Raw genomic sequence first — 13,872 nt, forward strand, 5'->3', positions numbered from 1 at the left:
TTCGGACCCAACACCGGGAACATGGAGGCACGAAACACATATCGCCGTTGTAGCGCATCATTGATGGTGTTAGAATCGTCCATTAGGGCGTGAAACTGGGTTCGAAGTGGAATGGCCCGTCAACCGAATTGGGGCTGAGGTGTCATTTTCGTTCGTATCTGGCGGTTGAGTAAATGGCCCGAAGCAATATCTCCAGGTGGTGGGAGGTGTCAACGGCAGAATCCCAATCAGACATAGGCGCAGCAGTGAAATTAATAAGATTAAGGACATTTTCTCCCTTCATTTATGCTTAAAATAGTTTATAAGTCGACGAATGTCGTCGGGAATACGAAATCCAATCTCGTAATTGAGTTTCTTCCGAGCGGCCCGGCCCGGGGCTGCATGACCCCACCAGGTTGACCTCGACCCCGGCAAAGACTACGATCATCTCCCCTGCCAAGGCCATTGAGACTGATAGAAAGATACGTATGCTGTGGCGGATAGTTCTTCTCGTCGTGGACCGAAAGAGGACCCAAACCTACAGCCTTGTAATGCCCATATTGAGTGCTCGAGATGATGATGGCATATGGTACGGTACGCCCTCACGTAAAGCAATGCCGTCAGCAGGTTACTCTATTATTCTGCTGGACTCAATTCTTAGTGTCATTATGACTGACAGTCAGGGCAGGGTTAAACACATCTGACAGATGGATCTGGCAGCTTACAGCTCGGGTATCGCATCTCCCATGCAGCAACTACGTCATTGTCAAGACGGAGCTTAAGCTCGAATAGTAGTAACCTATCTATATATCTTACCATCGGTTACATACCTGGCTTATCATCGAAATGCTCCTGCCTCCACTGCTCACCTTGGGGATAGCGCTAGCGAGGGATTGCCTTACAACGTCAAGATGAGGCAGTTCGATTAAGCTGGACATCAGCTTCGTCTATACGTCTTATTGCTGACAGATGCCACCTACTTTTGACGATTTGTCGATGCCATATAAGTCGCGGTTGAGAAATGAGCTTAAACAATTTTCCACTTCAAGAAGGATCGAGTTACAAGAAGAAGATTCAGAATGACTCGAGTAGTGATGTTCTATTAGTGTGCTACAGGAAGTAAAAATGCTGCAATGCTTGCGTAATGCTCTATCGTGTCTATAAGGATGCCATGTTGGCGCATCAATGGGGTATATGTCTATCAGGTTCCTTTTTTCCCTTACTCCTCCTTCCCCTCAGTGGCAGCAGCAGCTTGTGGTGCCGCCGCCTGCGCCAGACATCTCTTCCTGATGCTAAACACGGCCGTGACGTGTCCCACCACCCACCAAGCAAACAGAACGGGAAGACCGATGTGCAGGTAGTTGCCGCATCCGGACCAAACTTCGATCAGAACGATCCAAAGAGCGTGAGCAGGGAATGCGTATCCGATGCGGTAGAATCCAGACATAAGCTCGAAGGGGAAGATACAGGCCGAGACGTTGACCATGAACCATGTGAGTAGGAAAAATGGTGTAAGCGCCATCGGTACAAAACTGTTTATAGTCGACTCCAGCACTTGGAAGTTGGTATCCATAAACAGCCAGAACGTCAACCACGTGAGAGCCCAGTGTCCGCCGTTGACACCCCAATCCTCACGGAAAGCCCAGATATATCCAGTAACAACGATGGCGAACAGCATCGAAAAGACCTTGCCGGTGATGAATCGCATCACGTAGACGTGGCTGATGCGCATGCTCTTGTGAATGCCAAAGCTGTCAAAGATGCCGTTCATGGCGAGAACGTAGAAGAACTGGCCCAGAATAGCCATGACGATGTTGATGGTGTTGTAGAGGTTTCTCGCGGCTTGGTTCGTAGGACGGATCACGTCGGGGGCTCCCTGAATGGGGTTGAGGTAGGCTTGGATGGCGGCGGGATCGCTGCTGTTGACGTTGCCAAAGGCGGCTTGGCCTTCCTTTGTTCGGTAGTAGCCACCTCGCATGGCGCCGAGGAGGGATTGGAAGTTGGAGACGAGGTATCCAGATGCTGTGGTTGGGTATCTGGCGCTGTTGTAGATGAATGTCACACTGTCCGTGGGGTCGTAGTTCTGGGCTGCAGAGCCGCCTTCGATGGCAGCAGCAAGACGGTCAGAGGCGCCCTTGTGGACAAAGACGGCTCCCCAGTAATCGGCCTTGCACACGCTGTGCCTCACATCTTCAGGGTCGGGGTAGTTGGAAGACGATTGAAAGTCGAGGGATGGGAATTTGCGGCTCTGCAGACCTTGGTAGGCAGTTGAGACTGACTCTCCAATAGGGCCACCATCGTAATCAACAACGAGGATGTTAAGTGCCGATACTCGATCATTTACTTTGAAGGATGCACCGAAAAGGTATGAAAGGTCGGCAAGGAAGACAACGAGGATGGCCACCATGACGCCCATCAGGACCTTGACGGCCATGACCCTCTTCTGACGCCATTCTGGCGCGTTGATGCCCTGTCTTGCAGGACTTGACATGCCCAAGTCGTCGTGTAGTGTTGGCTCAGGGGAGGACTGCCGGATAGTGTTGTCGGACATGGCTGCTGCAGATGTAGTTGCTGTTCACAGTAAAAGGAGTCAGGGAGCGGCCGACCGGGAATAACCTGACTTTTCTCAACCATGGACCAAATAATGGGAAGAGGGAGCTTAAGAATAAAACAAACGTCAGGCCATTTTCCGGGGAGCGGAACCTTTCCTGGGCTCATGGCCCGTAAAAGGGACCAAAGCAGGCTCTTTGCGAAATTCATTCATTGGTCAGTTGGCGGGATTACAATGGACCTCAGCTTGCCCCCTTCGGTGTTCCTGGTAAGGCCGAGTCGCGAGGGAGCGAGAACGATCTTTTTGCGACGACGTCATTGGACAGTTCCAGGCCCAGATCTTGAATTGATAAGATAAGTTTCCGTTTTTCTCTCCGGTCATGTGGCCGTGCTCCGACTTTGAGGGTCTCTCGGTCCCGGGACGCGTGTCCGAAGGCCGAGACCCGGTTTGTTGGACTAAACTCCGGGCACCGACCAACAACCAACAGCTCGCTTTTAGTGAGAGTTACCCGAGTGCGATGCATTCTGCAGGCTCTCCGTAATGAAATGGGCTACTTATTACGAATCAGTTGTCCGAGGTCTATGCGATTGCGAATGCCCGCATTCTCGGCCTGGTGATAACCGGAGATCGTTACATGAGCCACTAACATGAGGAGGAATCTAGATAGGCATTAAAAGACTTGCACTAATGAAATCTAAGCTGTTTCGAACTTGATGCTATCCATATCTCTAACGTCTAGCCTGGGCTGTGCTTGCTAATCACTCGTGCGTGGCACGGACTCTACGGATTACCGAGGTGCGAACCCCGTAGGGATGGATTGTTGATCAATAGTCGTCATTCGTTCAATGCCCTACGACATTTAGCTAGGGTTCTGTTATTTTGGCGTCATGCAAGCTCTATCGGCTGACGATTCATCCATCTCGGTAACTTTTTGGGACTTGGCGAGTCGTCTTACAGACGCGCAACGCGCACGCGGTCACTGTAAGCTGCCCCGCTGATTCTAAGCTGACCGCGACATCAATCACGCTGCCTGGATCTTTTGACTGCATTTATCCGATTGTCGCGGGTTTAGTACCCGGATCGGCGACTAACAAGGCCACATGGCGCGCTAGAATCATCATGCTTGAGGCTCGGGTCAAGTGACGAGGTTATCTCCGAGATCCCTGTCCGGGCAATTGAGCATCTAAATCCGGTCGCACTATTGGTCGAACTCACGAATGCCCGTCAGGAAACCTGACTGCTATCCTGTACACCACAATCGTATCCAGTTCTGCTTCAAGTCTTGTGACTTTTCTTTCGTGAAGTGAGAAGCATGCGTTGGAATAACAATTAATATGCTTCGCTATTGGTTAATTAGATACGCTCACCTTGTCTTGGCTTGCGTCTTCCGACTGGCCATCATCCGCGAAACACGGAGCAAACTTGTCTCCCTCACAAACTCTATGTGCCTCACCAGCGTCGCAGAGTAGGGGTGGATCGTCTTTGATGATCAGCACAGACGCTGCGTGCAACTTGGCTGTCAAATCTTCAAAGAAACCAAGGTGCTTGTTTCCGTAGAGCAGAGGCCTCACGTTGTATCCGATGGGATTGATGAGCCAGTTCGTACGCGTTGACGCGCCACGTTTGGCAGGATAAAAAGCGCCAGCAGAATCATTTGTGAGGGCCGTTGGCCACTAGAACGGGGGGTATTTCCTGTCCACCTCAGAGTTGCAGGGGAGGTAGCGAGCAGAGTCATCGTTGCGGACCACGCTTCCCGAATAGTAGTAATCCAGCACAAGAGTGAGTTCGAAACCCTTATCTACAGTAGCTTTCAACAAGAAACTCAATTTCTGGCCGTAGAGCTAACAGATACTAGGTTAAAAGAAAAAAGAAAAGTGTCAAGTCACCGGTAGATGCATCAGGCTTGGGGTCGCCGTCACTATCTGGTGGTGTCACTGTGGAGGTTGGTCTCGGTAAAAGGTGGTTCCAATTAATAGAATAGTGCGTGAATTTTGCAGGGTCAATAGACATGATAGTGGTAGGGTGGTTGCAAGAATGAGCTGAATGGACAAGAATAGTGAGCGGAAGCAACGCTGAGAAGATCAAGTCGAAACTACCCAAACCGCTGAAGTGAGATTGGGCATTGATAGGCAGATTGAAATATGAGAATTGAATTTACAACCTGCACTATTACGCATGTCTCACGCCCAGACACTCTTTCAGGCACCTTTTCAGCTCGGCTAGTTGGGCTTGTTGCACCTAGCATAGCCCCCATGATGCCACCTCTGTCAAGTCTGGGCTCGCCTATTTGACATGACAAAGCAACCTCCTGCGAACTGGTCCGCTTTGGACGAGCCAAGACAGAAAATCACAACAGAACTACAATCTTATCGCCCCCTCCTCAGGTAAAGTCGACAGGCTTGACCTTATCGATGTCGATCTCCTCACCGTTCGCCACTGGCTGTCCATCCATCGTGCTCAGTGCACTTTCCCGGCGATGGACGCGTGGCGATGTAATATGGCCCAGACAAGCTTCCGTCGGAGTTGCGAAGATACACTCTGTCTCCGACGTGAAGGCCAATCGGCTGCTCAAAAGCCCTGGTCAACGAAACTCATATGGCCGGTTAATGGGAATACAAACATCATAGCCGCCCACCCACACCAAGTGGCGGTTGTTGCCTTTAGATCTGGGGCTTGGCGAACGGCTTGGAGAGGTACAGTTAGCATGCTCACAAACGGGCGAGCCTGGGTGGCTTCTGGTGAGACCTACTCTATAGCGTAAGTCATTGTGGAATGAAAAGTAATTGAAATTCTTTTTCGATGCTGCATTGACGAGTGAATGGTTGTCGTCAGGCTGGCGAGTGCCTCAAGTATTTCAAGGCACCCTGCCAATAATAAGAGGCAACAAGGCAACCAGGCTGAGCTGCCCAGCCACCAACATGCATCTACATCTAGAAAACAGCGCATGCAGCTCGTGGCGGCACCTCATTGGGTTTTGGTGGGCAAACAAGAACGCCTCACTTTCAACCCGACGGGCAATGTTGAATATGCAATGACTCAAAACAGCTGCCAGTACTGGTATTGGGAGGCAATAATCTGCCATCTTCGTTGCGTTACTTAGGCATCTATGTCAAAAGTAGAGAAGCCATGATACCTTCCCAATCATGCCTACCTATTCTGCCTATTTGGGACGTATCGCCCTCTAGCAAAGTCCAGGTGGCCGAACCCCAAAGTACTGGGAGTCTATACCGCCATTAAGGAGAAGCGTTAACAAGATGCAGTTGAGGATTACAAACCCGGGTATCCTCGTCTCACCGCCCTGGTCTCATCCTATGATCGCTTCTTCATTTGTCGTCGATTTGATATGCTCCGATCACGACTACTGCTGTTGAAGCAAGACCAAATCTCAGTCCTCGAGGAAAAGCTGAATAAGATTGACGAGTCGGAATCCTGTCCACTTTTCCTTGGGAAAGCCCGAATCGACAACAATGACAGTCGGAAATCTGTCCTCAAAGATATTGAAGCTCGTCTTGCCGAGTATGGTTCGTATGCACTCTGTCCGGTTGCTTCCCAAGCTCACGTTGAATAGACCAATTAGTAGAAAGAACTCAAAAAGCTCTGAGTTTAAACACCGCCGAGCAGAGAGATGTAGATAGCCTACAGAACTGGTTGAGGGGCACCGGGTGCGTGGATAGACAAGAAATCCGTTTTCTGGAACATCGCAACGAGTTGTCATCTCTTGCCCTGACAAATGACAACGCGATGATCAAGTTTGAGGTTTGGGTTGAGGATAAGCTCATCCGCTTCTCACAGCGTTTTCGGCAGGTACTAATAATCTCCCAGTTTGTTATGCCATGGAAAAGCTGACAGTAAGGCAGAGCAGATATCGAAGTGCTTCGTCAGATCCTCATGTGCACATCTATTCAGGGCGAGTGATCAAGAGGATTGCCAGGGGGCTGATGCTGCTTCTCATCACGCTACTACTTATGATGCCAATCGTCATATGTAACCTCGTAGGCACCAATGCCGGGAGAATACTGGTTGTCATATTCTCCACGATTTCGTATCTTGCCATTCTTGCTGAATTGACAAACACGAGGACTGTCGAGTTGATTGTCGCAGGCACGACGTAGGTTATGCCTTTTATCAAGCATTAATGGTGATGTTGGAATGTTGCTGATTCGTCTCAACATAGGTATGCTACAGTTCTAATCGTATTTGTGTCTGGTAGCGTTATTGATGGTTGAGAACTTCTAACGTTACGGAGTAGGTGGAAATAAGGTGATTGTCTACCTTAAGAGAGAGTCATGACATGAAATTGTATATACTTGTGTCTAAAATAAGAAGTAGCAGAGCTCCGCAGGATCTGCGGGAAAATGAAGCTGACAACTGTAGAACCCGTTCGGAAGAAGGAAAAACTCAAGGAGTGCCTGCAAAAGTGCAAAATCTTTCATTTGGCCGACCATTTCTCGATAAACTACTATGACCCTCTCCATAGCCACCTGTTTCTTGACGACGAGGATGCTAACCCTCTAAGTGTTGTGGATCTTCTGGACATCAAGGATGACCTTGTTCCCTGTCCCGGCTACACCACGAGCAGCTCGTCCTCGTTGCCAAACAAGCTGACACCCTCAGGCAGTGGTGGGGGCAAGCCGCTACCCTTACCAACAGAGTATGGAGACCCAATAACCAACAGGGTTGAGTGCTTCAACGACATAGACATCCCCCGTTGGACAATCGAGAGGCATTTAACCAATACTGCGACAACTTCAAAGACATGGGGACCATACAGGCAGGCTGCTCCAGGAAGAGCACATACAGGGGTAAATTGTGGGGGTCTGTCATTATAGAGCTGAAAGTCGATCATGCCTGTAAACTTTGGTGTAGTAGGGAGCAGGGCGCAAAGTACCTGAGCACGACTCTCGACTCTTGTGACCGTGGGAGGAGTAAGAAGCATGGTGGTAGAGTTTCCAATAACTGTCTGAGCTGGATGGCTAATGCTAGTGTTTAGGAGGTACGCACTACAGTCTCGAGTCTTGTAGCCTCCTCAGCCATGAATTAAGAAGCTCATTTTGCCCGACCAACATCCCCAAAGACTACGCAGCTGGGGACGAAAAAGACCGAACCGGATCCATCCACTCGACTCTGGCTGTGAGCCCAGACTGCCCCAGTCTCTAACCGAGTGCCGAGATTAGCGCAAAGTCCCCAGTGAGGATCCTAGCGCATCTTTGCTCCCCAGACACGGCATTATCAGCAGGGATGTCGTGGAGACTTGGAAAAACTGGGTCAGCGGAAACGATTCAAATGTCCGTCATCAGACGGACATTAAGGTTTGAAACTACCCATGTTTGATCCGAGAAAGGGTCAAAGTATGCCTTGTCGCCGAGCATGGTGGAGAAGCGTCGAGGATCAAGCGTTCAGCTGCTGGCTTGCCCTTCAGGGAGAAGCTGTTTTCACTCCGCCATCTGGGTACGGTTTCGCGCAAGTGGCATTCCAGTCGGTGCAAAATTGACTTGATCCCTGAGTCATCTCACTCAGAAAGTGAGACACCCATAACGCTGCGCTGTGGCTTACTTTTCCTCATTCACTCTGCTCGATGCCCTTCACAGGGTGGTTTACGAGGGCAGGTCAGCAAGATAAATGAGGTTGGTCAACACAATAACCCTCTCCAAGGGCTGCTCTATTGCTGCAGCTTACCATCACCTGCTGCACTATACGCAGCACACCACCATGATCAGAATACCCAATCCGGCGACTCGTACAGAGCACGGAGTCTGCCCAATTACAGCAATGCAGGCAAACGCCGCAGCCAATCGACAGGGGCACATATGTCAGATGTGCACTTTCCACAAAACCGGGAACGGCGCAGCCGACACTGAAGTTTATTTATTCATCGGCCGAGAGACACATCGTGAAACAGGAGACCAGAAAAATTCGGAAATTATCTTCATCCTCGGTTAGGCGCTTGACAAAGTCCGGTTCAGCCACGAAGCATGTGGCTTGCCCTAGCAAAGGGGGAGGAAAAGGCGGAGGGCGAGTTGATTCCGCCGTGTGTCATGGGTTTGTTTTTAAGCTTATTATGCTTATTATCGCTTCAAAGTTTTCAATGATGCGCATCACGCGGTGATATCTGTGTTTTAAGGGAGCATGGCCAGCTGAATGAGGGTCTCGACGGCACGGTAGTTGTGGTCTCGGCCCTGGAAAGACCCTCAGCCGTCTTGGCATTTGACGCTGCCAAGCTTTGTTCACCGAAGCATGACCAACGTTTTTGCTCCCTTTTCTGACTTCTCGGGGACCAAAAGCAGCTGTGGCGGTGTCCAGGGCAGGAACCTGTGTCTAGACTGGCGGGTTAAAACGCCATTAATCTCTAGCAGCCCTCGCTTCGCTTGATGTTCCCCCTTGTGGCCGTATTCCGCCTTACAGGGCTGGTCGGCCATTGGGAGACTATTGATTCTGTGCTTATCGTGGCGGCGTGCTAGGCGCGCCACGATGTTCAGCTCGCTGGATCTGCTGGCTACCTCGCTTGGGGATAAGACTTGAGTTGTCCCTGAGATTTTTTGCAAAGTGGTACGGCAAGTTCTCAACGTCTTCAGACAGATACAGGCAAGATGAAGTTCTCACTTGTTTTGATGCCCTTGATGCTGCTCGGGGATGTCGTCTCCGCGCAGAGCAGTTTGAACGACATCTGCACTGGGAGCGCCAACTCAGGCTGCAAGGCGACTATCACGGTACCCAACGGCTTCAAGGTCATTACGAAGAAAAAGACGTTCACAAAGGTATGTCTTCTAACGTAGCGGGGCATAAATGATACGAGGACCGTCTACTGACGCCCAAGGGACAGGACAACCCGTGCAAGACCAAGAAGACGATCACCGTCAAATGTCCCACAAAGGCAAATCCCAAAAAGACATGCAAAAAACAAGCATGCGTAAAGGGTAAGACTTCTCCAACCACATTAGCAACCGCATGCTCACGCTTGTAGGCAAGGATGTCTGGACCAAGAACGTCCCCACGAGCCTTCAGATCACCTACGTCAAGATCAACGTCTGCAACAAGATCCGTCAAGTCCTCGGCAAGACCCTCGGCGACAAGTTCCTCAAGGCCAGAGATCCCATCTGCAACTGCTTCAGCAAGCTGCGCACCTTGAACAGTCAGGGCAAGTTTACGTCTTCTTCGGCGGGTAACTTTGACTTGGGCAACAACTACTACCTCGACCAGGCTCAGGATTTGCAAAAGGTACGGCTCTCTATTCTCTCTGTCCAATAACTTCTTGCTGATTTAGTCTAGTGTAACACCAATGGAGGTCTCAAGTATGGGCATAACAGGGTGGCCACCGTGAACAAACTCAAGGTAAACGGCTGGACTGTCGCCTTTGGCACTGATGTGTGTATCTCTATCCCTCATCTCGGACGTTAGATCGCTAACAGTAATCCAGCTGGAGCTTCCGACTTTCCGAGCCATGATTTCCGTGATCCACCCCTGCCGTGCTACGGGCGTCTGCGACTCCAGCCTAATTTACGCCGTCTTCAACAACTACCTCATCGCCTCATACCGAATCCTCCTCGGCCCCATCATCCCCGTCACGAACCGCTGGCGAGATAATCTCGCTGGTCTTGAAAGGAGCACTGGTTACGTTCTGAATCAAACAGACAATGTTTCTGAAGCCTTCTACGACATCCAGTCAACCCTCAACAACTACAGACACTACATTTGCGGCGAGCTCAACTACTGTGAGGGCAATCGTTTCCATATCAACAAGTTCATGGGAAATGTCGACAATGTGATGAGTATGACTTACAGCCTCATCCAGGCCAGCCAGCCCCTTGCTAGCCACAACGCCAAGGTCACTAGTCTATTGGGCGACGTGAACACACTCAGGTCAAACTGGGCCAAGGTCCCAACAGCCACCGAGATGGTCGACAGGATCAAGAACAACGAGATAAAGGTTGCCAAGGACGTTTTCAAGTTCATGCCCATCGTGCAGGGAATGTCAACCACTGCCAAGAAGGTCACTACTGAGCTTGGCCCTCTGAAGTCGTTTGTCAACCAATATCTTGCGGATTCAGAGAACCTCCATGATCTTATCACCAGCATGTTGGCGATTGACTGGAGGAAGGACCACCAGGAAGAGTTTGGCAACGACCAATACGGCGTCTATGTGCGCAACGGGCTCATCTCCATCCAGAACAACCTCAACGAGGCCCTAGCCGAGGCCGTCAAGGTCTACTTCTGGCTTATCCGGGCTGTCGACTATCAGCTCGAGGACTTTACTCTTACAAATGGCCGCTGGAGAATGGAGACTGGCACCACGCCTTACCAGCGATGGACGACTCTCCACATGGACATGCCCTGCACAAAGATCACCAAGACTCCGTACAAGAGCAACGGCCTGAGCAAGTTGTCCAACTCTCACCGGGTCTACTGGAAGTGTCCCTTCGGACCTCATGACACTCATTACCCCATGGTTCACGTTCCCTACATGAGGATGTACGAATGAGTGGAATGAAAGCTATGGAGACCGTGTAATTTCAAGCCTTCTTCGTCTTTCATCTTCTGTGTACTCTTTCTGTCTCTTGTTTATCGTCTTAGAACGTAGCTATTTACGTTATAATTGCATTAATTGAACCGACTCTGGTTGTAGAGACGATTGCGACCGCGGTGTTCAGGCTTGTGGAACTATGACTTGATGTTCTCCCTGCTCTCAATAAGCGGTTGTTCACTTGCCCCAGAGGCTGTCGTGGTTAATTGCAGCAGTGTTGGTAGACATTGTGCTGTCCACAGGTCTCAATCACAGGTGCGCCCAGGCCCATGTAGCAAAATAAAAGCACTTCTTTCACGTCGCCCCCAAAAGTTTAATGAGCGTGTGGTTTAATAGCTATCAAGTGATAGTCACTTGCAGAGAAGAGGACCTATTCCTACCACATACTGAGGAGGGACATTGATGTACTAGCAGTGTCCAACTCCTGTGATTTCCTATACCCATGGCAAGAGCAAAAATGAGGGACAAAGCCATGATAAAACCGCCGCTTCTCTCTGTTCCCATTGAGGAGAGCTACCGAGCGCATTCGCGCAAGCACAAAGAGCATCACCTCACAGGCCGAGGTCCCCGGAGCCTCGGCAGCAAGTCCAGCATCCACCCTGCTGGCTGGCATACTACATGCTTGTTAGCAGTGTAACCTAATAGAAGTAGTCATGAGTTGTCATACCCATCCCTCGGGGCATTGAATCTCATCCGAGGCGCAAATAAGCCAGCAAATATCAGTCTTGGCCAGCCGGGCCTTCGCAGGCGACTCGCCGACCTTGACTCTAAGGCTAAACAAGTCTGTTAGCTCTCGGACAATGAGAAGTCATATAAACAAGTCCTGGAGAAAGCCTGTCGGGAGAGCGGTGACGTGGCCACGGGGAAGAGAAGGTAAGGGACTAACGTGATCTCGCCATCAGAGTTTCGAGGTTGGGTAGACCACGGCATGGCAATGGCCCCGGTGGCGAGGCTGAGAATAGCAGCAGTGGAGAACTTCATGATGATTGAGGTTGGTGGGCAAGTTGTTTGCTTGATGAGGCAATGGAGCTGCGAGCAGTGAAGACTGAAGACTTGGAGGACTAGCGGGGATGACTATATATACTACGAAGGCTCATGAAGTAGGCCATGCTGTTCAATGTCTCGGGGCCGTCGTTCCGTCGAACTGACGATTGTATCTATGATCGGCGTCCTTGAGCAAGACGAAAAGGCAAGACCCCGAGGACATTCGGACCGAGGTGTGTATCCGACCCCGCAGTGCAGCTCGACTGCAGTTCTCAATCACAAGTTCGAGGCAGACGTACAAGGAAGTAGCAGAAAGACATTCCCTCGAACAGGATGGAGGGTGGTTGTCCACATGTGGCGGGCACAACATGTTGTGCGGTAGCCCGGCAGATGTAGCACAGAGGCAACTGCAGGTCGCCGTTTTTCGTAACTTTGACTTTGAACCCTCAACTTCTACGGCCGGTCCTTGTTGATGTTCATCAGTGAGTATGGTTAATGGCAGGTTGTTCCTGGTTTTCTTGAACCGAAACCACACATCTGAAACTGAGTCAGGGTCAGTTTACTGGACTGCGGGCTTAAGTTATCTCTATTCCTGTGCTCTTCATTGTCTCTAAAGCAAAGACATAGCGAGCCACATGTCTCACATCAAGGTATCGCAAGCCGCCAGGTCACCAGGGCATTGCAAGGGACAAAAGATGCACTGTAACTCGGCAGACATCCCGCCTCCCCTCATCGGAGTACGGGAATCTAGGGCGACATCATGACTCTTCAATCTCTTGTGTCACAGCAGTTTGAAGGTGTGGCAGCCCCTGCGACAAGGTAGCACAATGACAGCTTCACTGATGGATCGGCATCTGCTTCACATCAATTCGATGCAACAGTGAGCTGGACTTTGATGAAGATCCGAAACTGCCGCCCCGATGTTCCGATGCTTCGCATCTCGGTGTGTCCCTTGTGGCCATTCACATACCAACTACGAGCAACGGGTGGCACCTTGTGTAAGTGGTACAGAGTACAGTGTAGTAGCACAGGGGATCCCCGTTGCCGTGTTTACGTGCAACTTCCCCTCTTGAGACTTAAAAGAATTGGCAGTGGGTGAAGGTCGTCAGGAACCCGAAAACAAGACTGAGCGAGCCTGGCAGATCCCGGAGATAGAATGTATCTGTCCCAAGCCCTCAGGACCCGGTACTTGGATAGGATCGTAGAGACAAGATCATGGTGAGGCTATGAGACATACTTCTTGAGAAGGTTGGCCAGCTACATTCCATCCATGGGGTGAAAACGGCACGGCCCGTTGTCAGTTTCATAATATGAGATCAGCCACCAATTATGTAGCAACATGTGCATGTCTTTGTCTCGTCTTGTGTCTCGCGTCACTGAATGGTTAAGGAGAGTACTACTGGCTGTGCGAGTGTCTGTGCTTCTCCAAGCGATACAGGGCATGTCTGCCGCGGTTGCGCTTTGTATCGAGGCTCAGGGGTCAACTCCTCATGGGCTGCAGGGCAATCCGCAGCCACATATTCTCATGAAATAGAATAGTGTCACGTAATGCCGTATACGAAAGCAAGTATGAGGAAAGTCTTTCGGATCCCACAACAAGGCAAATCCTTGGCCCTGATCATTCTTTGACTACCTAATTCTTCTACCTCTAGGGCCCACAAACCAGGTAGCGACCTCAAGAAGGCCCTACAAGAGCTGAAGGCTGTCAAGGCCCCCCTACCCACAAGCGCCATTCTAGTAAAGCCATCAGACCGACTAATAACCCTACTTAACTATTGTGTTTTAGCTTTTGATCAGATAGGATGGGGTAATTATGTCACAAGTGTATCGCGGCAGTCAG

The 13,872-nt window shown here is 50.4% G+C and overlaps 2 protein-coding genes and 1 pseudogene across 3 annotated transcripts, besides 1 other annotated feature; 2 read left to right on the plus strand and 1 right to left on the minus strand.

Moving 5' to 3' along the window:
* Positions 1 to 1,198: 1,198 nt before the first annotated feature.
* Positions 1,199 to 2,530, minus strand: NCS57_00967900 (DUF3533 domain-containing protein; the record flags this gene model as incomplete). Its single annotated transcript, XM_053059448.1, has 1 exon — positions 1,199 to 2,530. One exon carries the CDS (start codon positions 2,528 to 2,530, stop codon positions 1,199 to 1,201), a length of 1,332 nt encoding a protein of 443 aa, XP_052911519.1.
* Positions 2,531 to 5,722: 3,192 nt separating this feature from the next.
* On the plus strand, positions 5,723 to 6,756 carry NCS57_00968000 (annotated as a pseudogene). The gene is made up of 5 exons: positions 5,723 to 5,741; positions 5,791 to 6,051; positions 6,099 to 6,334; positions 6,388 to 6,638; positions 6,705 to 6,756.
* Positions 5,723 to 6,756: a sequence feature.
* A 2,361-nt stretch (positions 6,757 to 9,117) lies between these two features.
* Positions 9,118 to 11,006, plus strand: NCS57_00968100 (uncharacterized protein; the record flags this gene model as incomplete). Its single annotated transcript, XM_053059449.1, has 5 exons — positions 9,118 to 9,285; positions 9,351 to 9,444; positions 9,492 to 9,745; positions 9,797 to 9,892; positions 9,945 to 11,006. 5 exons carry the CDS (start codon positions 9,118 to 9,120, stop codon positions 11,004 to 11,006), a joined length of 1,674 nt encoding a protein of 557 aa, XP_052911520.1.
* Between the last annotated feature and the right edge of the window lie 2,866 nt (positions 11,007 to 13,872).

Source organism: Fusarium keratoplasticum, chromosome 7, assembly GCF_025433545.1.
Source record: "Fusarium keratoplasticum isolate Fu6.1 chromosome 7, whole genome shotgun sequence".
Taxonomy (NCBI): domain Eukaryota; kingdom Fungi; phylum Ascomycota; class Sordariomycetes; order Hypocreales; family Nectriaceae; genus Fusarium; species Fusarium keratoplasticum.